General features: G+C 37.1%; 2 protein-coding genes across 2 annotated transcripts; both read left to right on the top strand.

The window, feature by feature from the left end:
* The first annotated feature begins 1,341 nt into the window (after positions 1-1,341).
* Positions 1,342-9,242, top strand: LOC306761191 (V-type proton ATPase catalytic subunit A). Its single transcript, XM_079247292.1, has 15 exons — positions 1,342-1,414; positions 2,030-2,127; positions 3,812-3,940; positions 4,108-4,322; positions 4,406-4,543; positions 4,633-4,784; positions 5,004-5,166; positions 6,031-6,139; positions 6,348-6,470; positions 6,552-6,666; positions 6,786-6,849; positions 6,979-7,182; positions 7,464-7,558; positions 8,418-8,589; positions 8,698-9,242. Exons 2-15 carry the CDS (start codon positions 2,046-2,048, stop codon positions 8,788-8,790), a joined length of 1,854 nt encoding a protein of 617 aa, XP_079103418.1. The 5' UTR covers positions 1,342-1,414; positions 2,030-2,045; the 3' UTR covers positions 8,791-9,242.
* Positions 9,243-13,663: 4,421 nt separating this feature from the next.
* LOC306761664 (palmitoyltransferase ZDHHC23-A-like) lies at positions 13,664-21,655 on the top strand. Its single transcript, XM_079247926.1, has 5 exons — positions 13,664-13,923; positions 14,991-15,115; positions 18,559-19,185; positions 19,745-19,912; positions 20,178-21,655. The coding sequence occupies exons 2-5, from the start codon at positions 14,997-14,999 to the stop codon at positions 20,449-20,451; spliced, it is 1,188 nt and encodes a 395-aa protein (XP_079104052.1). The 5' UTR covers positions 13,664-13,923; positions 14,991-14,996; the 3' UTR covers positions 20,452-21,655.
* The last annotated feature ends 2,828 nt before the right edge of the window (positions 21,656-24,483 follow it).

Genomic DNA, 24,483 nt, shown 5'->3' with positions numbered 1-24,483 from the left:
TACTTTACTTAATCTGTTAAGTGTTCACATCTACTGCATAGTTTGAAAATAAATATTTTTATCATGTTAATCGAGTTTTATTTGATTTTTTATTTTATCACTCATGAAATAAGCTGTTAGTTTCTGTAACTCTGACATACTAACTCCATTGTTCAAATAAAATATTCACTTTGTTTTAAAGTGACCCTTTGAACAGACTTTACCCATGTGCAGTAGAAGTTCAAGCATCAGGCCTTTTTCAAAGAACGCACTGTAGGAAAAAACACTGCTATAAATATTTCATGCATTGATTAGGTAAGCTCAATGCATCTTATTTAGTTTCAGAGTCCCTGTCTGGTGAACACTGACTCCTTCTTACAATGTCTTAGCTAAGTGAATGGCTAGAACAGACCAACACCTTCACTTCTCCTGCTATAAGTCAAAATAGGTACTGCATTAAGCATATTTGAAGTTCAGCACCATAATGCAAGATGTTCAATGTTTTCTTTTTTATCATGTGATGTAATTTCCCTTTAAAAACAAATCCTTATATCATGTAAGCATTAATTTTTGTTATTGCTACCTCAATTTGTGATTGTCCCACTTTCTTACAGTATTTGAAGTAGATCTATTATATCTGAATGCTTTTAGATATAGCTTGATAAACTATTGTCATTTGTTGTGATGGGTCTGACATATCATTAAACCTATATTTAAAAAAATATTTTATTTGTGTCCCCTTTTTCTTTGCATTATTTAATTTTCTTAATTTTCCTCCTTTTTAGCTTCATCCTTCCTAGACACAAACCAGCAGTGGTATAATCTGAACTTTTTTTTATTAAGACAGTAGATATAACAATATAAAAGCCATGGTTATTGTCTAGACTAAAAGAGAAATGTGTAATTAAAAAAGCTTAGATCTAAATAACCAATATGATTAAAATAGTATTAAACTAGATTAACACCTTGTCCGTCCATTGATTAATCCATTTACTGTTAAACCTGAGACAGTTTGTGAACTTTTGGACAACTGGCATTTGATATCAACAGGATTTATTGGGAGTGAACATGTATGTTTATACAGAGCCCAAGCAAAAGTGACAAAAAAAAAAAAAAAAAAAAAAAAAAAGAATATGTTATACAAAATACTGAAAGTACAACATTTCAAGAACTTTCCTTTAAATACAGCAGAGGTCAGTAATACCCGGAGTAGAAACGTGAAAACCAAGGGAATTGCGGTGAAACTGGTGAACATCGGACGCCATATTGGGTCCGTAAAGCGCTAAGTGCGTCACGGCAGAGGAAGTCACTTGAGCCACAATGGCGATGTTGCCTTTCCCGTGACAGTCCGGTGTCCAGCAGGTGATTAGCAAAAGGAAGCTTCCCCTCAGCCTGCAACGGTAGACACAAACCTGGACAACAGCATATAAGTAAGGTAAGATATTTATATGAGTGCTTTGTGACTTTAGGTTTGTGACGGTTTTTGTTTTTTTCCGTACACTGACCAAATGTTTGCTGATAAATCGTTTATATGGCTTAAGCTTTATGTATTGTTGATGATTATTGCTAGCATTTGCTAGCTTGTCACCTGACTTCACGGGCACACGCACAAATCAGCTTTTCTCCCATCGTTACCTCTGTAAAGGCAAACATAGAGCTACCATCTGTCCCACAAATAGGATCTTAGAAATCAGCAGTGTTTTCTTGTTTTAGTTACAGTTGTTGGTGTAAGAGAAACGTACGTAAGGTATTGTAGCTGCAGCCGGTGTTGCTTCTGACCTTACATTACTAGAGTTGGCCATTCATTTATCAGAGAATCCATTGGATTAATACACATTATGCTGCTAATTCATATATCCTTAATTATTTTGTGGGAAAAAAAATTGCTTGTCCTGGAGGCAAAACAAAATTAGAAAAATTGTATATTTGTTATGTAACTTTAGTCTTCCTGTCAATAATGAAGCGCTTCTACAGGGTTTGCAGTTTGTGTTTAATTGAAATATATTGTAAGCAGCCATGTCTCCACTTCATTAATCTGTGGGCTTTGCAGGACTGAAAATATCAAGATGGACACTTCAAAACTTCCAAAGATACAGGATGAGGAACGAGAAAGCCGGTTTGGATACGTCCATGGAGTGTCTGGACCAGGTCTGGTTTACTGTCCATTTTTCAATTGTTTGAGAAAATCGATACAATGCTTTTGAATATCTATATAATACTGACACACAAAATATTTTGATATATCAATATTGTATTACACCCCATTTTTTTTTCGTTTGCTAGATTGTTATGTGTAGAGCCGGCCCTAGTCAGTGCTGTAGGCAAAGTTATGGGTTGTTGTTTTTTTTTTATAATAAAAGTAGTTTTTTGTTGTTTCCATGTGAGGACAATTGGACAAAAACATTCCAGATAAACAGGACAGGGTGACCTGTATGTGCGTTCTATCTCAATATTTTGACAGATCTGTTGTGAACATACAATATAATTAAACTGTTAAAGTGTCTGAATTTGATCCTATTAAAATTGGAAACATGACTGCTTCTAGCTACTGTTCACCTGCTGCTGCTTGTTTGCTGACTTGTAACTGGAAATAAACACACAGAACATCTGCACTGTTACACCCATTCATTCAGTCAATGGTATAAAATACATCTTCATTTAAAGTAGGCATTGTAATAAACAACTTTTTTTTTTTTTTTACTTCTACTTACATTTGTCTGCTTAACATTAAGTGGTAGTAATACAATAATGTTAATGACTCCTAATTTCCATCATCATCATTATTCAAGTAATTGCTTAAACTTACATTTTTCAGTAAGTGAAAATATAAGTAAACGTTCATCTGCAGCAGCTTTTAGAAGCAGGACTTCCTCAGTGATTCTGGACTGAATAAATTTACAGAGCTGTAGCAGACAGAACAAAACTGAACATGTTAACATATGACACCATCAAGCTGACTATTGTTACTAAAATATGGAGCTGCTCTACAGTTCTGTAGTTTAACAGCGTCTACAGAATTAGGAGAACAATGCTGTATTTCAGCTTAACCAGATTCTAGCTGGTACAGATGAAAAGGTAAACTACATTTTAATGTTGGATGAAAACCACTTATCTCTACCATGGAACCTCTTTTCCAATCTTTCTGGGAGCTGCTCCTGTGCACTTGAACAGTTGTTAATATTTTTACTACTTCATGAAATGTGCCCATAACTCGCCACCTCCCTCTAGCGCAGCGCTTCATGTTGGTCAGGTTCTGGCAAGATCAAATAAATAATGACAAACACCAAAGAGTGGGGGTCTTGTTAATATTTTTCTCTACCTGTTCACCTGTGGACAAGTAAATGCCACCAGTCGGAGATCTTTTTTATTGACGTCTCCAATGCAAGCGGCACCCATCCTAACGTGTCGGCTTCCAGTCCTATGCCAAGACCCGGTTCTGGTCATGGGTGAAACTTGTCAAATTTTGGTATCGATTTCTAATTTAAATTTTTATTTTATCTTGAGAAGTCTACAAGAAACTTTCACAAATTATACATTTTAAAATTCTATATTTTTGCCTTATCATATAATACAAAATGATGCCTTCATCAAAAAATTGCCTTTACTTTGCATTTATTTTTCTCAGCTTTGCCCACAATGGTCGATTACATCCTGAGGCATAGCTAATTAGCTTTACTTGTACGAATAGTTTATATCTTTTATCAAATGAAAATTCCATTCTTGTTGTTTCTTGTTTCTTGAATGACTTTTTAAGTCCTATTTCATACGAGATTAAGTTATAGACTTTTCTTTGTTTTTCTTTCTTGCTTTTCCAAATGTGTTCAATCAACAGTGGTGACTGCTACTGCAATGGCTGGAGCTGCCATGTATGAACTGGTTCGTGTTGGTCACAGTGAGCTGGTAGGAGAAATCATCCGTCTAGAGGGTGACATGGCAACTATCCAAGTCTATGAGGAGACGTGTATCCTTTTTGCTGATGTGATTCATTTCTTTGTTGTTAAACACGTTAAAAAAAAAAAAAAAGCATAGCGTTAAATGCTGGTAAATCAATATTTCTGAGAACTCATAGAAGGTGACGTGGGAATGAGTTTGTGGTTTTGTTTTGTTTCCCCTAACTTCGCGTCCCAGCTGGTGTGTCTGTTGGTGACCCCGTCCTACGAACAGGTAAACCTCTCTCTGTAGAGCTCGGACCGGGTATCATGGGCTCCATCTTTGATGGTATCCAACGTCCACTGAAAGACATTAATGACCTCACTCAAAGTATCTACATCCCAAGAGGAGTTAACATCGGTGCTCTTAATAGAGACATCAAATGGGAGTTTTCTCCGGGCCAGAACCTTCGGGTAAGAAAGGTTTTACTTGTGGTATGATTTCTGATTTCTGCTGTTCTACTGGAACTGACTCATTTCCCATTTTTCTCCTCTAGGTTGGTAGTCACATAACAGGAGGCGATATTTATGGTATGGTGTTTGAAAACTCCTTAATCAGACACAAGCTGATGCTTCCACCCCGCAACAGAGGCACCGTCACATATTTGGCTCCACCAGGGAACTATGACATTTCTGTGAGTGCTTTTCCTAAAGCAGGATGCTTTTCTTTTTTGTTTTTTTTCCTCCCAAGTTTTCAATGGGCTTTCAATCTTTTTGCCCTCAGGATGTGGTTCTAGAGCTTGAATTTGAAGGCATAAAGGAGAAGTTCACCATGATGCAGGTGTGGCCAGTGCGACAAGTCCGCCCAGTAACAGAGAAACTACCTGCTAACCATCCATTGCTCACTGGTCAGAGAGTTCTCGACGCGCTTTTTCCGTGAGTATTTCTCCCAAGAAGAGAGACGCCACTCAATTTTATTCATAATTATGACTGATTTTTAGTTTTGAATGCAGGATAATTTATTTCGACATTCTGATATGTTCATTACAGTCTGTTATATTTGTAGTGAGTGTTTGACTGGTGTATGTTTGCATATGTGTAGTTCATGGTTTATACTGTGTGATAATAAAACTTTATAATATTTATACTGTATAGATGTGTGCAGGGGGGCACCACTGCTATACCAGGAGCCTTTGGATGTGGAAAGACGGTGATCTCACAGTCATTGTCTAAATACTCCAACAGTGATGTCATCATCTATGTCGGCTGTGGAGAACGTGGTAATGAAATGTCTGAAGTACTGCGGGATTTTCCTGAGGTAGGTGGAGGAATGCTGCACTTTTGACAACTTTTTTGCTAGACTGGATATGCCAAGGAGGTATTTCTCCTAAATTCTAAATAGAAACATATTCATATTAGACTTTTTCTTCAATGAGATGTCATTAGAGAATCAGATCCTTTTATATAGTATAATGTTGTTACACACCTAAAATGACAGTCTGCATCCATTATTTGCAAATACCCATACACTGTAGCTTGTTAACAATCGCTAGGTTCTCTGTATCAGCTGGTTTGCAAAATAATTACACCTTTCAATAAATTACACCGAATTACAAACACAGGTTGAAATTGATTAATAGAATTTAATGTAAATTTTAATCCTCCTTGGTCAAACTAAAGTTAGAAAACTCTTGAGTCCAAACATTTATAGAAAGTAAGACTTTGTACACATCTGGGATTAGATGAGAAATTACTGCAGGGGGAGTCAGAACTGTAATAATTTGCTGTGCAGACATACTGCCGGTGTTTTAACACCACGCCAGAGTAGGTCGAGGCCAAGGTTTTACTGTTCTCATGTTTTTTTAACGGCCAGTACATAACAGGATCTTTTTACTGGGAGATCCTGATAAGCTCCTTCTGTTTTCATGGCCATTACTGCTTCATCAACAGCAGCCATCATTGTTTATGCTGAAGCTTTGCTGTATATCTTACATTCATTACATCTGATATTCTAATTCCAGTAAGTCAAATTATGCAAATGGATATTAAAACTGTTTTTTGTTTTTTTTTGTAAGCTTATAAAAAAAATAAGCCTCTGTCTCTGCAGCTGTGTTTAGAGCTAAATCCATTCAGTAAACAGTGAGTGTTCACACTGTATGTTAATGCTCTTCTTTCCCAACAGCTCACCATGGAAGTTGATGGCAAAGTTGAAAGCATCATGAAGAGAACAGCACTGGTTGCTAACACATCCAACATGCCTGTGGCTGCCAGAGAGGCTTCCATTTACACAGGTGCCAACAAACCACATCTAAGAGCAAAATCTACGTATTTATTGCTGCTTTTTTTAGTTATGTTACCTAAGAAATACATTTTTTTCTGAAAAAATTATGGGAAAACTTCAACTGTCCTGAAATCCTATTGTCTTCAAAGAAGGCAGCGTTTAGTCTGTTGTTGTCGCTTTCTGGATGATTGTTCAACCTCACCAACTTATCTCTGCAGGGATCACACTGTCTGAATACTTTAGAGATATGGGCTACAATGTGAGCATGATGGCGGACTCGACATCTCGTTGGGCCGAAGCTTTGAGAGAAATCTCTGGAAGACTGGCAGAAATGCCGGCTGGTGACTTTATCTATTACATTAGATACATTTATGTGAACATGTAAAGACATAGCAGGTGTGATTAGTTGTAAATGTGTGCAGACAGCGGTTATCCTGCTTACCTGGGCGCCAGACTGGCCTCCTTCTATGAGCGCGCAGGACGCGTGAAATGCCTGGGGAATCCAGAGAGGGAAGGCAGTGTCAGCATTGTCGGAGCGTAAGTTGACTTCTTAACAATCCTGAGGGTGTTTATTCTTCACTTCAAAACTTATGTTGGTATCATGCTTCATTATCCATTATCAAGCTGATAGTTTTAATAATTTAAATTCTTGGTAGTGTGTCCCCCCCTGGTGGAGACTTCTCAGATCCTGTCACTTCAGCCACGCTGGGAATTGTTCAGGTCAGCAAAAAGACCAAAACTCTCAACCTGTGATCTTAACATTAGAAATAATTTACTTAGCAGTCACAATTCCTTTCTTGTGCACCTTTCTCAGTGTGTGTTAGCCTTTGTTGTTTTCCTTTTTTGTAGGTCTTTTGGGGCTTGGACAAGAAACTGGCTCAGAGAAAGCATTTCCCTTCTGTTAACTGGCTAATCAGCTACAGCAAGTACACACGAGCTCTGGATGAATATTATGATAAACACTTCCCTGAGTTTGTCCCCCTTCGCACCAAGGCTAAGGAGATTCTCCAGGAGGAAGAAGACCTGGCTGAAATTGTGCAACTTGTAGGAAAGGTGAGTTCAGATTAGTTTACATCAGCAGCTTGTATTAGTTTAGATTTAGAGACTATGGTACATGTTTGGGATGTTTATTAAAGATTTTAGCTGAGGAAAGCTAAATTAAATTAAATGAGCTAATTTGATTATTCTTAAGACATATTTTCTATTTGCACACATATTGGCTGAGTGATAAGTGCATCGAATGTGCAAAGTATCAAGCTGTGGCTTGTAAGCAAAGTAAAAAGATTAATTGACCTCTTGTAAAAATCTAAAAACTATTAATATTTTGTTTGCAGGCTTCCCTTGCTGAGACTGATAAAATTACTCTGGAAGTTGCTAAGCTCATTAAAGATGACTTCCTACAGCAGAACGGTTACACTCCTTATGACAGGTGACAGTTACCCTGAAATACACCATGTTCTTCATGCATGTAAATGCTTTGTAAGAATGTATTGTGCAAAAGTTTATCAAAATATAAATATGTCAAGTAGTGCCAGAAGTTTAGGGCACACCTACACCATCCATTTTGATTTTATGCCGACTCAGTTTGCTCAGAAAGTCTATGGTTAAAACACAAACCAATTATGTTAAGAATCAAGAAAGCAGATTTGCTTACAAGGTTCTGATCAAAAGCTGAACAACCAAAGACCACCAGGAGTCTGATGCTGCTCCATGTTTTGCTGTTATGTACTAGAAACTGAAGTTGTTCTACATTAACTGATAGATGAACGAGGTTTCTTCTTGTCTGTCTCGTCTTTTCCTTCAGTAATTCTTTGTGTAATACCAGTACTGGCAGCGAATGCAACATGTTATTTAAAAAGGTCTGATTCATTTGAGAAGTACAGCATTTTTTATTACTTACTGAATGTTTTTAGTTGTTTTATTAACCAGAATTCAGTTAAAGAGACAGTATTCAGGGAATGATGTTTTTCGGGGAATGTGGGTGGGTGTGGGGGGGTTCTTTGCTCTTTGTCCTTGTGTGTGTGAGTGTGTGTGTGGAAAGAGCTTGTGTCAATTATTTTTAAATGCCTTTTTATCCACTGTTTGTTTTAATCCTTTTGACTTCATTTTATCCTGTAAAGCACTTTGTGTTGCCTGAGGCATGAAAAGTGCTCAAGAAATAAAGTTTGATTTGATTTGATTTGAACACAATTTTAGTGCAGAAGAATCATAAAGGAAATAGTGTGATTATGGAGTTCAGTCATGTGATTATTAACCGGGAGCTTCACATATTTTGTCTCTGTACGCAGGTTCTGCCCCTTCTACAAGACCGTTGGCATCCTCTCCAACATGATTGCATTCTATGACATGGCTCGGCACGCAGTGGAGTCAACCGCTCAGAGTGACAACAAAATCACCTGGGCCATGATCAGGGAACATTTGGGAGAGATCTTGTACAAGATCAGCTCCATGAAGTTCAAGGTACATAATTATTTGTTTTGTTGGTGGAAAACCTGCATTTTGTTGTGTTTCTCATTATTCAAAATAAGTAAGGTTCCACTTCCTGATCATGTTGAATGGATTATTTAGGATCCCGTTAAAGATGGCGAGGCTAAGATTAAAGCAGACTACGCCCAGTTGCTGGAGGATATGCAGAACGCCTTCCGGACCCTGGAGGAATGAGCAGCCTACATCTCATCTCTTCTCCCAAACCCCGGTGCAGTGCATCATGGTTCAGAATAATTGGCCCTTTTTCTGAATGTCTGCCTCAGTCATGTGAACTCTCGTATTCCTGTGTTTACATCCCCTTGAACATTCCGTGACCCTCACAAATCAGCATTTCATTTTGTTGATTTATTACAGATTTTGTCAACAAGTATACACAGCAACACTTTGTCTCAGCCCATTACACAACATTAATAGATCATCTCACCATGATGTTGTGGTTTAACTCAGTGGGCCCCAATCAGGTGCTGCATTTGCACTCTACTAGCTGTAACAAAAAGTGGAAATAGATGTTTTATGTCCCCCAGATGTGATGCTGTTAATTGACCAAAAGGGGAACTTGTAAATGGATAAAGGGACAAAGTACTGTGTATTCATTGGGGGTTAAGACATTCTTCCACCTCTTACCTCTTTTGTGTGATCGTGTTGTGGACTATGTTCTTGATATATAGATATATATATATATATATATATAAATGTGAATGAATGAATCTCTTAGTGTGTGTTGTAACAGATGTCTTATTATATTCATGATACATTCTGTCTCATTGAATAAATGGAAAAAAAAATCAAATAACTGTCAGGTTTTGGTTTTTTTTATCACATGTTTAGATACTTTTTTTTAATTTCATTTGGGAAATGGTTCTGTACAGTCATTTTACCATCTAGTTTTTTTTTTTTTTAGTTGAACTGCAGTTGTTACTAAATAATACTGCAGTACTCTGCAGAAGTCTTTCATCAATACTTTCTTTTCATTTAGTTTTCAAGCAGCCAGACTTGTCTTTTTTTAAGTGGTCCTGAGCAAAAGTTCTCCAGCCTTCTGAAGGTAGTTAGAAGTTGCTCTGTGGAAATTGACTTTTTTATTCTAATCAGCCCAGTTTTGGTACCAGACCATTTTCAAGGAAAATGCTTCTTCTTTTTTTTTTTCTTTTTTTTTTTTTTTTTTAAACAGAAACTACTGACATGAAGCATTCAAACATAAAACAGGATTTGCCATATTTAAAATAATTATTTGCTGTTTGGCATTTTGTGTGGCAGTTCAGCTTTGTTTTTTGTTTTGTTTTTTTTTTTCCCTACAAGACGGAATCAAAAAACATGAGTAAGAGAAAAAAGGGAAGTGATTTTGCAGCACAACAAAGAACATGTGGATGCTGTGCAGGAATGAGGGTGTCGTGCAAAGGAGTAAAAAATTGTATCGATATACTAATTGCATTATTACAACAATAAACATGTTAATGTATATTATTAAGGAGATGTGTCAAGTAGTACTGACTATAGCTTACTACTATTGGTAATGATAATTATTAACGTAGCCACACCCACTGTCACCATCTCTTTTAAGGTTAATTTAAACTAAATATTTGGTCTAAATAGTATTATTTGTCCCACCCAAGATCAGCAGACGTGAAACCAGCTAAAGAAATTGTAGAAGCTAATAAAACTGCGTCAGAAAAAACCTTAAATGATCATCATCTTAACACTGGGTGAAAACAAATGAAAGGAAAACAACAGTAGAAGTTAGTACTATGTTTGCTACTGAAAGTTAAAAGCATTTCTACACAAACAATGCAGAGGGACCTCAAGGAGTTGGGACTGAGCAGCTGTCTCGGCTTTTAGTGACCCTAACTAATCAGTGAAGCTAAATATAGAAAATGCTTCAATTTAAAATTTTAAGAGTGTGTGATCTTTTTTATTCGGTGGCAACTTTTTCTCACTCAACCATCACCAGTGTCTGTATGTTTGATTTGGAGTTTGAAATCAGATGAAAATTAAATGAAAAATACTTTATTTATCCCAACAGAAAAAAAAAGAAAAACCTGCAACAACATTTTTGCAGTTTTTTTTGTTTTGTTTTGTTTTGTTTTTTAAAGAACAATAGTACTTAATCATTGGATGAAAAAGAAGATATTGCCTTGTTCCAGAGGGTGATAACTGCTGGTAGGAATGGTCTCTGGTACCCTTCTGTCTTCCATCAGAGCTGAAGAAGACTCACTGAACACTCTGTTGTCTTTTTACTGTGTTATGCAGAGAATTTGAGGAACTTTCCACTGTTTTCAGATGCTTGTGCAGCATTCTTTTCTGGACAGAAAGAACAGAGACAGAACCAGCTTTTTGGATCAGAGTTCAGATGCTGCCGCACCAACAGATGGCAGCAAAGCTGATTGCAGCTATGCAGTACCATAGTGCAGACATTGAATGACCCTCTCTTCCTTATGAATAAGAGTCTGCTGTCTTTCCTGGTAGATGGCCTCTGTTTTGTATTTCCAGTTTAGTCTGTTGTCTTATATTCTACCACCTCTACCTCTTTTCCTGAGGTGCAAGCTGCGTTTTGCATACTCTTGTTCCTCCCAAAGTCAACAATCATCTCTTTTGTTTCATTTGTGTTCAAGATGAGGTTTTTCTGTACCATCTCTCACACTGACTGACCAGTTCTCTGTATTTTGTCCATCACTGATAGAAAAATCTGAGTGTTTCTGCAGATGAAAGAACTCAGAGTTGAAATGGTATGGGTAAAGTCCCTTGTGGGGCTCAATTGTTGCTGATCACCATCTCAGACACACAACCTTTCAGCCTCATGAACTGTGATTTGATTTTCAGGTAGCCATAAATCCAGATAATTCTGAAATTATCCATCTGGAACTTATGGAGCTTCTCACATAAAGTGGAAAAAAAAAGATGATTTGCACATCAATTTTAATCTATATTCCTTTTAATATGCTGCAAACACAAGATACTTATTGTTTAAATGCATTAACATAATTGTTTTTCCTTTTCTTTCACTTTTTTTTGTTTTTTGTTTTTTTGCACTTACTGGTTAATTTTGAATTGATGCCAGCAACATGTTCCAAATAAGTTGGGACAGAAGCACCAAAGCACAAGGAAATATCAGGAATGTTTAAAAAAAAAAAAAAAAAAAACATCTGTCTGGAACATTTCACAGGTGAACAGGTTAACTGGAAACTGGCGAGTGTCACAAATGTGTATAAAAGGAGCATCCCCACATGGCTCAGCGGTTTACAAACAAGGAGGGGTTGTTGCACACATCAAATTCAAAATGAGGGAAAAAAAATATTTTTTTTTTAAATTTTATCAGTTTGAACATCAAATAACTTGTCTTTCTACAGTATTTTATATACTAAATGTAGGTTAGGAATTTCCAAATAATTGTGTTGTTTTGATTTTTCCTTTGCACAACTTCAACTTCAACTTCATTGAGGTTATGACTTAAAGAACTGGTTGTTCTCTAAGACAACTTGTGTCTCAAGGAATTTCATGTTTCTCATTTTTCTGTTGACACAATTTTATCAATTCACAAACAAATATGAATCATTACGGCATTAACTGCATGTTCAGCACATTTGCTTGTCATGCTTTGTTTGCTGCATTCACAACAATTAGCAGTTTGCTGATGTGTAATCCTCAGCATGTACTGTTAGTTCACTGTGCTGCCCTACCAATTACATTCTCCAAATTGGTTTAGAGCCGTTATCTCAGGTTCCGGGCTCCATTAAGACTAATGGAAGCATAACCCACAGGAGCAGCATCTTTTCTCTGCATTGATTCAGTTTGTCCAGACACACTCTTGTAGACATTAGGGGCTCTGAAAATAACGGCCTATTGGTCCTAATGCATCTCTGCCTCTTCAGTGTGTAATGCCAGATAAGCAGTGTGTGTATAAAAGAGGCATTAACAAAACTATGCATGTGGGTTTGCTCATGTGATAACAAAAGCTGACTGTAGGATCTCTCACATTTGGTCTTTGGGTAACTATTGTTTGTTCCTTTTTATTGTTTAGTCTTTCATTAAAGAAAACGTGATGGCAAAATACAACTTTAGTAACTGAAAACGGGATAAATAAAGGTAATTGTTAACTGTTTTCTCTCCGGTATGGATCAGAAGATGACTTAAATTGCCTTCTGAGAGAGAATTCTGTTGGAAACCGGATGTCTCATCTTGCAGGCGCCAGTTTATTTCCATTTTACTCATTTTTAATGCATGCTTTTTTAAAAGGTTGCCTTTTAACATAATGCGGCTCATATTAAACACTGATACTCCATATCCCGCCTTTTCTATTTTGCAATGCAAGAAATACAAAAGCTGGATTTAAGATGTTAGAAACTCTCAGTGGTGGTATGAGCAGGAACATCTGAGCCTCTGCAAAAGAAAACTTCCCTCCAGAGGTCACTTAACACATTTTCACTGTGGGTATCACATGTTATCTCAAAGGTGACACAAAGAGCGGGATGTTTCCAAATACAAGTTATTGTCATAATCAGCACTGTGATTCTACACACTCTTCCAGAGTTTTCTGTGTGTAGCAGCAAGGTCAGTTTACTTGTGGGAGGAAATGTGATCCCCGAGGGTGGGGCTGCCCTGTGGATCATCGCTCACTCTCTCATCTATGAGTGCCTGTCATGTTTCTCATGCACACCCTCATCCAGCTCAGTGTGGATTATCCGGGCTGCTGTGGCAGCTTTTGAAGACCTCGGCATAGCTCCTCAGCTGTGCACACAAGCATGAAAGGCTCCTGGCTCTTTGGCCCCTTCAAGCAGTTAAGATAGGTCCTGTATTTGCCAAGCATGTTGGTGCTGAAATCCAAAATGGTAACTGACAGAGACTGTAAAGCAGAGGCAGGCTAAGTATGCCAGAGGACGACTTGTAAACTATTTAATGTTATGTGAGAAAGATAGCCTTTGGAAAGGCGAGCCGGCTGATGCAACACAATATCAAACCACTTGTCAGGAGGCATTAAGGTTGCCCTCTGTTGGGACACTTCCACCATGGGAATCCAAGAAATGAAAACCATCTCACTGCGTTGACATGCTGTTGCAGCAGCTCCACCAGAGCAAATACATGCCAATTTAACTTTTTTTTCAACACAAATGACTGATGAGAAACTAGGCTGCTCCACTCACTTTTTTCATCGTCTCAATCACTCACAGGAGGAGCTTGCTGCGAGGGGTCGTCTTTTTAATCATTTTTCACTTCGTTGTTTGCTGGAGATTGCTTAACTTTTACCTGGAATCGGCAACTTTGACTTTGTGGCCCACAAATTTTGCTGATTTTGTTTCTTTGTGTTGAAGACACAAGGTAAGTCAACAGAGAGCAGATTTATCTTCGTTTATGTGACTTTGTAGTTTCTTTTTTACACATCTAAAAAAAAAAAAAAAAAAAATCATTGTTGTTCATTGTAAGCTTGTAAGTGACGCAGTGATTACTGTAATGAAGTATGTTTTGAAGTAAAAAAATATAATCGGTTAAAGTAAAAAAAAAAAACAACATTGACTATTACTGATTGTATGTAGTTTTTGTCCCTTTTTACAGTGTTTTCTGTTTGTTTTGTTTTTTTGTGTGTTGTTTTTATTTTGTAGTTGTGGGTCAGTATTTAAGGTTGTAACCTCGGTTTAAATCGGACTACAAAGATAAATCACGCCGACAATAACTCAAGTATTTCTGAGACAGTGTTGGTCTTGAGTTCGCTGGCCCAGATTCTCGGTCCCTGTAGACTAAGTGGCCTGATTTCAACAAATTACTTTAGAAGCTCTTGGGTCTAATAACAATAAAAATATGGTTATGGTAATGATTAACTTTTAAATGAACACACAAGGTGAATTCAGTTAAAGTGGCCGGAAAGTATCTAAATGTAATACATCTCAACTTTTCGTCTCCAGGGTCTTTACCTTTTCTGTCCTGCACATTATAAGAATTAATGTTTATTTTTGCCCTGTGTTAAGCTAAGTAATGGTGTGCTGATCTTTTTTACAAACTGAGACCTGAAATTAGCTTTACACCAAGATCTTGATCTGTTAGCATCCTCTCTTACATGCGTGTGTGTGTGTGTGTGTGTGTGTGTGTGTGTGTGTGTGTGTGTGTGTGTGTGTGTGTGTGTGTGTATGTGTATGTGAGAGAGAGAGAGAGAGAGAGAGCGGCATGCAAGGAGACCTTGCAATAAGTCATTGAAGAAACAGTAAAATCTTTTGGCAAAGACAGTTTTGTTAAGGCTAGAACTTCCTTTGCCTGTTCACTCATTTTCCTAAATATATCCTATAAAGTTTCAGCATCTGTGTTGTTTTGTTTTGTTTTGTTTTGTTTTTTTTTAAGTACTGCAGTTTCATGTTAAATAGACTTCCCATAAAACTTACAGTCATCTTTGGCAGGCCATTATGAAATGGGAGAAGTTAAAGCCTCCAGAGCCAGATGATCCTATGTGTTGCTGTGAATGTGATATCTGTCAGTACAGATGTTGCTGTGACTGTGAAGATCTGGATGAAGCCTTCAACAGGTATGAGGGGTGTGAAGAAAAGGGGAGACACTGACACCAGTACTGGAAGGTGGAAGAAGCTTTTGTGTTCACATACTATTTATGGTTTTGTTACATTTTTCAAAGCAGTGGGTGTTTTTTTTTAACACATGGTGAACAAGAAAGCTTCTTGGCTGGATCAGAAACAACAAGGACAGGGGCCATAAGAGAACAATTTAACATTTTTGTAAATGATCCTTTTTGCTCTCTAGGATTGACGCCACTTTCATGTATCACACTGAAATTTGAAACTGCAGCCCTCAGCTGGTTTTACAGCTGACAGTAACATAAAATCACATAACAACACCATCCAGGCTGCTGGGAAGCTACAAAAAATATAGTTCTAACCTCAGTTTTGATGGTCAAGTCAAACATGTCCTGTCTTGTTTTTGGGTCTTTTTTCTGAAGACAACCTTAGAAATCAGGTCTTTTTTTTTTTTAGCAGCTGACAGTCAAATTTGTGGATGTTTTTTTTTTGTTTTTTGTTTTTTTTATCATTTCTTGTCATGACAGCAGCAGTTCACTGTACTCAGGTATCAGACAGTGTCCCCATCATAATCTCCAACTGATTCAAAACACTGCAGACAGGCTCGTTACCAGAACAAAAAGGCAAAAGTCTTGTGCTTGTCCCTTTGCACTAGCTTCTAGTTATATTTTGTATCAATTTTTAAAATCTTACTGCTCACCTTTATAGCCATAAATGAACACTGAGATCTGCAGATACTGCCTTGTTAATAATTACTTCAGTTCCCAGAGAAACATCCTATCTCTGGCTACCTTTAAGTCCTCTTGAAAATCTTTCCACTTTTTTTTTTTTTTTCACTTTTAGATCATTTGTAGCATTTACTGATATCCATCTAAACTTATTCTCACCATCTGTTCTTGAAACAAAACAAACCTTTGTAACATGAAAAAGTGGCCATGCAATTATTAGTGACTCTTGTTCTAATTATTGTAAAGTCTGGAGATGATTTCAGAATCCACACTGGTTTGGTATTGTCATCACCTGATCTGAAGAGCATTGTTTATTGTATTTAACTTTTTTAATGTAGTGATAGAATGTGATGTAAAACTGACAGATATGGGAACTTTCAGAAAGAAAAGTTGCTCCAAAATCAAATCCTCTCCTTAGTGTAATATTTATGCCTTTGCTTCCAATAGAGTGAATTTCTGATATGCACGTAAAACAAAAGAATTTTGCTCTACAAAAATCTACTTCCTTTATTCAGTTAAAAATGGTGCAAAGAAAACACGTCAAATCTATAAAAAAGATTGAATTTAGCTTTAGCTATTAATCTTTTTATTTATCTTGTCCATCCATTTTCTATATCACTTATTCCAATTCAGGATCACGGGGAAGATGGAAAGCTATCCCGGAAATTAGCGGGCAAGATGCAAGAGCATAGATGGGCAGTAGGTTGCAGGGCCAGCGCAGAGAGACAAACAACCAATGAAGCACACATTCACTTCTCGGGAGAATTTAGGGTGACCAGTTAATCTGATGTGTGTGTCTTTGGACTGTGGGAGGAAGCCAGAGTGCCAGGAGAGACTGTAAGTGTCTGTAATGGTCTCTAAGAGTTTAGTAGCTGCTTTTCTGTCCTATAGGTTTCAGTTGTCTCAGTTCTGTCTGGTTTCCTGTCTTATTTAGTATTTTTGCCGTTTGTGTGTTCTGTTTTGCTTCCTGCTTTCTGTTTATTAGCACACCTGGTTTAATCACCCGTTTCTTGTTAGTTGTCCTTGATATATTAACCCTTTGGTTTCAATCACTGCCAGATTGTCATGTTTCTCCTGTTTCAGCTGTATATTCTGTGTTTCTTTGTTTATTAAAACTTTTTTTCCTCCACATCTGCCTCCTGCAATTGGATCCATGTAATCCACAACCTGTGACATACAAGGGGAGAACGTGTCATAGTTAGGCCACTGTTTGAACCCCTCTCTGAGGCGTGTATCAGCAGTCTTCCTGCTGTGATGCAATGATGCTAAACCGCTGTGTAGCCTGTCTTTTCAATTTTTGTCCAAGCATATTTCCAGTTTGATTTATAATGGGTCTCTTGGCAGCAGATCAGTAATATAATCAGAAAAGATGGGAAAGAGTTCACTTCTGGATGAGAAAATAGTTTAATAATTTAAGAATTACTCAACATGAAATTGTCAAATCATTGATGATTTATTTCCCTACCTTATAAAGTGTAATTACTCAGAGAAATGTCTGTGTGCACAGGTCATGGTTGGAATTTCCACAAAGAGGTACTAAATGGAAAAAAAAACGATAAATCTGTAGTGGATATCAGACTCGGCAAAATTTCTATGTATCTTTAGGCAAACATATGATGAACTTAAGTAACCTGGCCTGTGGTGTGACAAAACAAAATCTGAATTGTTTGGAAAAGAATGTATGTGGTGTCCTCTGGGTTAAAGAGGAGCAGCATCAGACTTGATATCAATCTTGGCACAGTCAAACCTCACATATCTGTGATTGTTTGGGTGTGCATTTGTACCAATGCCACAGGCTGTATACAGAAAATGTCCAAAGTGGGCAGCATGATAGCATAGTGGTTAGTACTGCAGCCTCACAGCAAGAAGGTTGCTGGTTTGAGCCTTGGCTTGGGGTACATTTGAACAGTGCTTTTTCTGTGTGGAGTTTGCATGTTCTCCCAGGGTACTCTGGCTTCCTTCCACCCACACAAGACATGTATGTTAGGTTAATCGGTTTCTTATCACGTGTAGGTAGCTTTAGATGAAAGCATTCTATTTGGAACCTCTCCAGAAAAGTAATTGAATAAGTCAGAAAGACTAAAGTACACTCTACACAGAACAGCATGACTGTACAGGAGTAAGAATGCCTGCAGGCACAATTAGTCGTCCAATCAGAACACAAGTTGCATTTTGAAACAAGAAAGATGTTTTTTAAAAAAAAAAAAAAAAAAAAAAAAGAACCTGAACTTTTTCACTGGTGAAATATCTGTACTATTTTTAGGAATATTGTTTTAAATTTGGAAACTGTAGTTCAGGAGGAAGAGCAGTCAGCCTGGAAAGTTTGGAGATCGATTCCACGCTCTCCCTAACTATGTGCCAAAGTGTCCTTGGGCAAGACACTGAACCCCAAGTCGCCCCCGATGTGTCTTATCAGGCTATGAGTGTGTATGTTATGTATGCTAAATGACTGTAGAGAATAAAATAGGAAAATTATTTTCAGATTATTGTATTCTATTATTATATATGTAATACAAAACACCCTGACTGCTACACTAAAGTAGAGTTACTGTCTGAATCAAATTACCAAAACCAAAGTTAATAATCTTTATTATGGTTTACGTTTCTGCATACAGATTTGTTTTAAAGTAAATTATGAAACTGAAAAGAATAATGTTTCTTTAAAAGAAAAGAAAATCTTGCTATGATTTGACGAACACTCTTCTCTGTAGGTGGCTGAAAGACAATCCAGCTAGCAGTGGATTTCAGTCTCCTGTCTTTGGAGCTGTGATTGACAACCTGGAGATCTCCATGGTTCCAGCTCTGCTGCTGCTGCCTCTCTTGCTGAGGGTTGCAGCGCTGCACTACCTGCTGGGCATCGTCACCCTGACAGCTCTGCCCGGCCTGGTGCTGTGGTACTACTACACCACGCACCGAAAGAAGAGACGCACCCTCTTCTTCCTCACCCTTGCTCTGTACTCTCTGGCCTACATGTATTACCTGTTCATCACAGAGATTCTACCTCATGGGAATGTCAGCCAGCTGCAGGTGTGTGCTGTGACCACCGGGATGATTCTGACCATAGTTTGTCTTGTTCACACCAAGAGAGGGCCAGGCTTTGTAACGGCTTCTCTACATGAAGCACACATGAAGGCTAAAGAGGATTTTACACACCTTGATGAAGCTGTCCAATCAGAAGTTTCTTCCTCTGTGACCTCAGCAGAGCTGCTGACAAGAAAACAGGCTCTCACAGCAAAATGGAGCTTCTGTCCTGTGTGCAAAATAATGCGACCCCCCCGAACTGGACACTGTAGAACTTGTGGATCGTGTGTGGAGCGTCTGGACCACCACTGTATCTGGTGGGTCTGACATAAGATAAAATAAACAAATAAATGGAAAAATGAATAAAGACTGCTTTTTATTTGAAATTGTAAAATACTTTGTAAATAAAGACAGAAAGGCCCTGAATGCATTTTATTACCTTTAAGCTAAACTTGAAAGCTGCTGCTTTTAGATATTTCCTTTTGTTTGCATGAGCTGCCGCACTGAAGTACTGAACACAAATGAGATTCAGTCGTACTGAATCATAGTGGGTTGTATGGATTTGATAGTAAATTTTTTACAGTTAAACATCCAGAAATCTTTTTATAGGGGGCACAGGCACAAACTGGGACAATGGTAGTACATATAAAAAGAGGTCGAGATTTTAGGAACTAATGAACTGATTATCAAGCATTGATTATTCAGCATCTGATGTAAAACAGTCAATTTCTATCGGTCAGTTCAGATTTTATAGGGAAGCTATACCATCAAATCTGACTGCTGCATCTTTAAGTAAATTATAAGGAGTCACAGTTTGACTTTGTGTGTTGCAACCTCACCCTGATCTGATTGTGTCTGTATGTTGAGGTGCTGCAGGATAAACAGCTGTGTTGGACAAGCCAACCATCGCAGCTTCCTGTTGACCATCTGTGTGTTCGTGTTAACATCTGTGTACGGGATCAGTTTGGTGCTTCACAGCCTCTGCCCTCAACAATATCTGATGACAGCTCTGTTCTACTGCCCTGGTGTCTATAATCAGTCGAGGTATGACACAATTTATATGATTTGTCTGCTGTATATATATATTTATATATACAGTGGCATATGAAATTATTTTTTATTTATATCAGTTAGAAACTTAATATGATTTCATTTAACCAAATCCTGTCTCATTTTTACATGTCCTATTTTATGATTTCATTTTTGTAATGATTATGCATTATTAATTAGACTGGTTTGCCAGCAAGTATTAGAAATGAACTTCAAACATTAGAGCATGTTGATGAGATGTTATTATCTCTGTTTGCAGCACAGCACTTTGCTTCACCTGCTGTTGGTACAGCAGCATCGTCACAGCTGGACTGCTTTACCTACTGGTGACACAGGTCCTGAACATCAGTTCCAACGTCACAGAGCGAGAAGCTCAGCTGGCCCTGAGGAACAAAAAGAGCCAGAGTCGCCTGCAGGGAATTGTCACTGAGACAGGACAGTATTCACGCGGCTTTTATCAGAACTGGGTTGAGTTCCTCACCATGACAGATGCCTCGGTGTCTCTTCGCTCCAATCTCTCTGACTTGGTTTAGTTTAACTTTATACATCTACTAACATGACAACAGACTGTTAATGGTGCAAATGAAGGTGTTTGTCTTAAAAAAATGGTGGTAACACTTTATAGGAATGGTACAAATCATATACTTAAGTAATGTGTAACTCATGATAAACTAATACATTTGTTAATAAAGACTTTGTCATGAATTCCTGTTGCTCATCATGAACTATTGACGATCTCAATGTTAAATCATGTGTTTACTTGGTCCTTAATTGATCATCAATTAATCAATATTAGTTCACTGTTAATTCATTAATATGAAGACAAGTTTGCCAGTTTAAATAGAAACATATTTAATTCCCCGCTACTGATTTTCTTCATTTTTATTTATGCAAGACACACTCAAAAAAAGTTCATTTGGGTGAACATGGATGTCAAAGCGTTTCGAGTTACAATTAATAAAGTTTTACTGTGTTTTTTTGTTTGGTTTTTTTTGTTGTTGTTGTTGTTGTTGTTACTAAAGCAGCTATATATTTGATATAAAGCATTTCATTAAAATACCAGTGTCATATCTTTTATAAATGTATTGCAATAATACAGTGATATTAAAACCCTAATAATCACTCCAAATGCTTTTACATGTCCCTGTTACCTAAGTAAACTTCTTTAAGTGTGTCTTGCTTTAAATGAAAATAAAAAAGTAGCAGGAAATGAAATGATATATTTGTATCTAAAGTGGCAAATTTGTTGACATATTGATGTATTAACAGTGAACTATTGTTCATCAGTTCATGATCAATTAGGGGTCAAGTAATCACATGAATCAACATTGGGATCATCATTAGTTCACGATGAGCAACAAGAATTCATGATAAAGTCTTCATAAATTAATGAATTAGTTCATTATGAGTTACACATTACTTAGGTATATGATTTGTACCATTATTGTGTTGCCAAAATGACTAATTGATTCATTTTTTGGTTGTTTGACTTTGTAGCATATTTTTGTAACGTGAAGGGTTTGCTGATTTCATCCATGGGGAGTTTGAAAAGAGAAAGCATAAAAATTAAGATGCAATTAAATCAGCATGAAAGACTGTCAAAGAAAAAACAGCATCAATATGTTCGCAGTCGTAATCTGTGGCAAACAAATGAAATCTTCTTTTTTTATTAATCTACTTAATGTTATCTTCTGTGATGTTATGCATTATTGATTCTTTCTTTTATAATTGCTGTAAACCAACTGTTTTCCTTTTAACACATTAAAGACTTGTTTGTATGAACACAAAAGGACAAATTCGTTTTCATTTCTGCATGAAATGGAAAAGTGATGTAGTTTCCTGAGCTGTGCCATCTCCCAAAGCTTGGGCAGAAAAGTCATCAAATTATTTAAATCAATCAGTCTTTTTTTTTTAAACATATCTGAAGAGCTAATGAGGCGCCTCAGCTCACCCAGCAGCTTTACAGTCAGTCTGAACAGTAGCTCCTCTAGTGACACTCTCAGGTTTCTCTGCGTGGTTTTCCCCACTCCCTGGCCTCTAAAACCTTTTCAGATTCCATCTTTATTCTTTTATGCCAAATAAAACAAGGCTCAAAGACAGTGCACATGTCAAGTTGGTTCACAAGAAATCTGACAGCAGTCAGCACATTAAAGTGTCAGGACAACCTGATGGCACCTTGGGGGGATAATTGCTTTCGAAGCCTGATGGTTGAAATTATAGGACTGCAAGAGTTACGTACTGTGTATCTGCTGGTCCTTTTTAATAGGGGGGCATCATTACCATTAAAAATGAACGTGTGTTGTTCATGTTTGTAGCCAGCATCTCTCACAACTGGACATCTGCTCAAACATATAAGTGAGGTGCTTGGGGAGATATTTGTAACTGACAAATAGTGTGTCTGTGCCTGAATATATTTGTTTTGTTTTCCCACTTTTTGTCTCCACTAATAATTTAGTAAAAGCAAATTCACTGTATTTAAATACAGCATTTCTATTCAGAGCTCCTTAATCTGGACGACAGACATAATATTAAAGAAAAAACATGGAAGGTTTTTTTTTTGGTTTTTTTGTTTTACAAAGTTGGTGCTTCTGGGTTTCTTTATGTATAACAATCATTCATCCCACACCAGATAATAATAAGATAGTTATTAACAGGGGCAACATTGCTTCTTTTTATCTTCAGTGCATCAACTGTTACAAATACTTTCACTGCTACTTTCAGTTTCCTTGATGTGATGGTAAATTTTTATATTTTTCATTAAACTAATTTTCATTTCACCAACATTATAAATATGTAATTCAAAGAAAGAATTGTAATAAAATTGGGATTTTGTTGTTTTGTTGAGAAGCAGAATTTAACAGCCAAAATCCTTTATGTAATTTTGTTTTGCTCATATATAATATATTTGGCACATCAGTTTAAATGTTGTTGTTTTTCTCATGGGAGAGGACGTACCTGTTTCAACTGGAAAGGCATGCATGCCTGGAGGGCTCTGTGCTGTGGCTTGTATCTGCCTCCACTTGTGCACAAGCCTCTGTTACCAAACGATCACGCTGCTTTACCAAATCATCACACTGTTTTAAAACCTCATAATAATTGCTGGAATCAGTTTTTATTCTCTGTGTTGAAGAAAAATGCGGCAGATCCTGGAATATCCATCATCTTTGATCACAGCGGTGGTGGAAGATGTGCACAGATATTTTCCTTCGTAAATACTTTAAAACATACTGGAAGGATGCAGTTTTAAAAGGTACAAATATCAGATGAAAAGCAAATGTATATACTCCTTCTAATTCAGTATATTTTATTAGTACAACAGACCAGGCAGAAGTATTCATACCTATGATTAATAAGACATTATTTTACAAACACACATTATTATCTTTCTACATGTTCACATGCTGTTTTATCAAAAATAGTATGCAAAAACATACCTTGAAAAGCTTTTTACACATCTTTAAAGGGAATTTGCATATATTCATGATTTCAGTTGCCTACATAAACTCAGGATGGGGTCAATTTTTAGACTTCCGACCACTGAAAATGTCTCTGCTAGCTGTTTCTGCAAATTACAGCATAATAAGACTATTGTTTAATTGGAAGGTCTGACGCTTTGTAAGCCCCTTTTTTTGCGCTTTGTGTCATGCAGATGTAATGATTGTCTTTGGTCTGGAGATCTCCACCTTATGTTTAAGTCATTCCAGTACCAACTTCTTGAAGCAGATGCGCCACCAGAAAATTAACAAAACCAATGAAAGGAAGACAAATTTCCCCAAGACAAGCGTGCAAAAACCCACCAAGACAAAGGAGCGGATTCCAGCAAACTGGATTATTAAGTGTAAGAATCAGGTTTTTCAACAAAATAAGTGAAGCATCTGAATATATATAAGGAGAAGTGCGCTATACTATACCATAATAAATGTTGTTGGGTTTTTTTTGTTTTTATCTAATAACTTAATAATTGTGAGATTTGTTTTTTCAGTCAATCGTGACTTGATAACTACATTCATAGAAATATCTGTGTCTTCCTGGATTTGCACACCTGTTAATATCACCTGCGGGTGTTATTACTTGAGAGCTGGCAGCAGCCTTATCTCTACGTGTGAGTTTCTACTTGTTTTTATCTGCTCTTGTTAAGACTGCACGTTAGGTGCCACGCCCATGCATTTTAAGGCCTAAAATTTTCAAAGCAGCATGTCTTTAATTTGATCACAAAACACAAACTTTCTCTTCTTTTTTCTTTTTTTTTTGTCCAGTAGATTTCACAACATAGTTCAGGTTTGATTAGTTCAAGGTATTTCTCCATCTGAATGCAGAATGTGGAGAAAATTTCTGGTGTGAAAGATATTCACTTGCACATTTTGGCTTGACATCCTGAAGCCACTGTTAACACTGCAAACAACAGTTGGTAACTATTTTTCTGTTGCTTTATATTATGCCACGTGATCATTATTGGAAGATCAAGTAAAAAAATATTCAACATTGTTCACGTTGACGCTGGTGATCAGCTACTTCATTGACACGTTCCAATCTGCTGTGATGTAATCATAAACCTGCAGCAGCAC

This window comes from Telmatherina bonti, assembly GCF_933228915.1.
Source record: "Telmatherina bonti genome assembly, chromosome: 10".
NCBI lineage: Eukaryota > Metazoa > Chordata > Actinopteri > Atheriniformes > Telmatherinidae > Telmatherina > Telmatherina bonti.
This window is presented reverse-complemented; position numbering and strand designations above follow the sequence as displayed.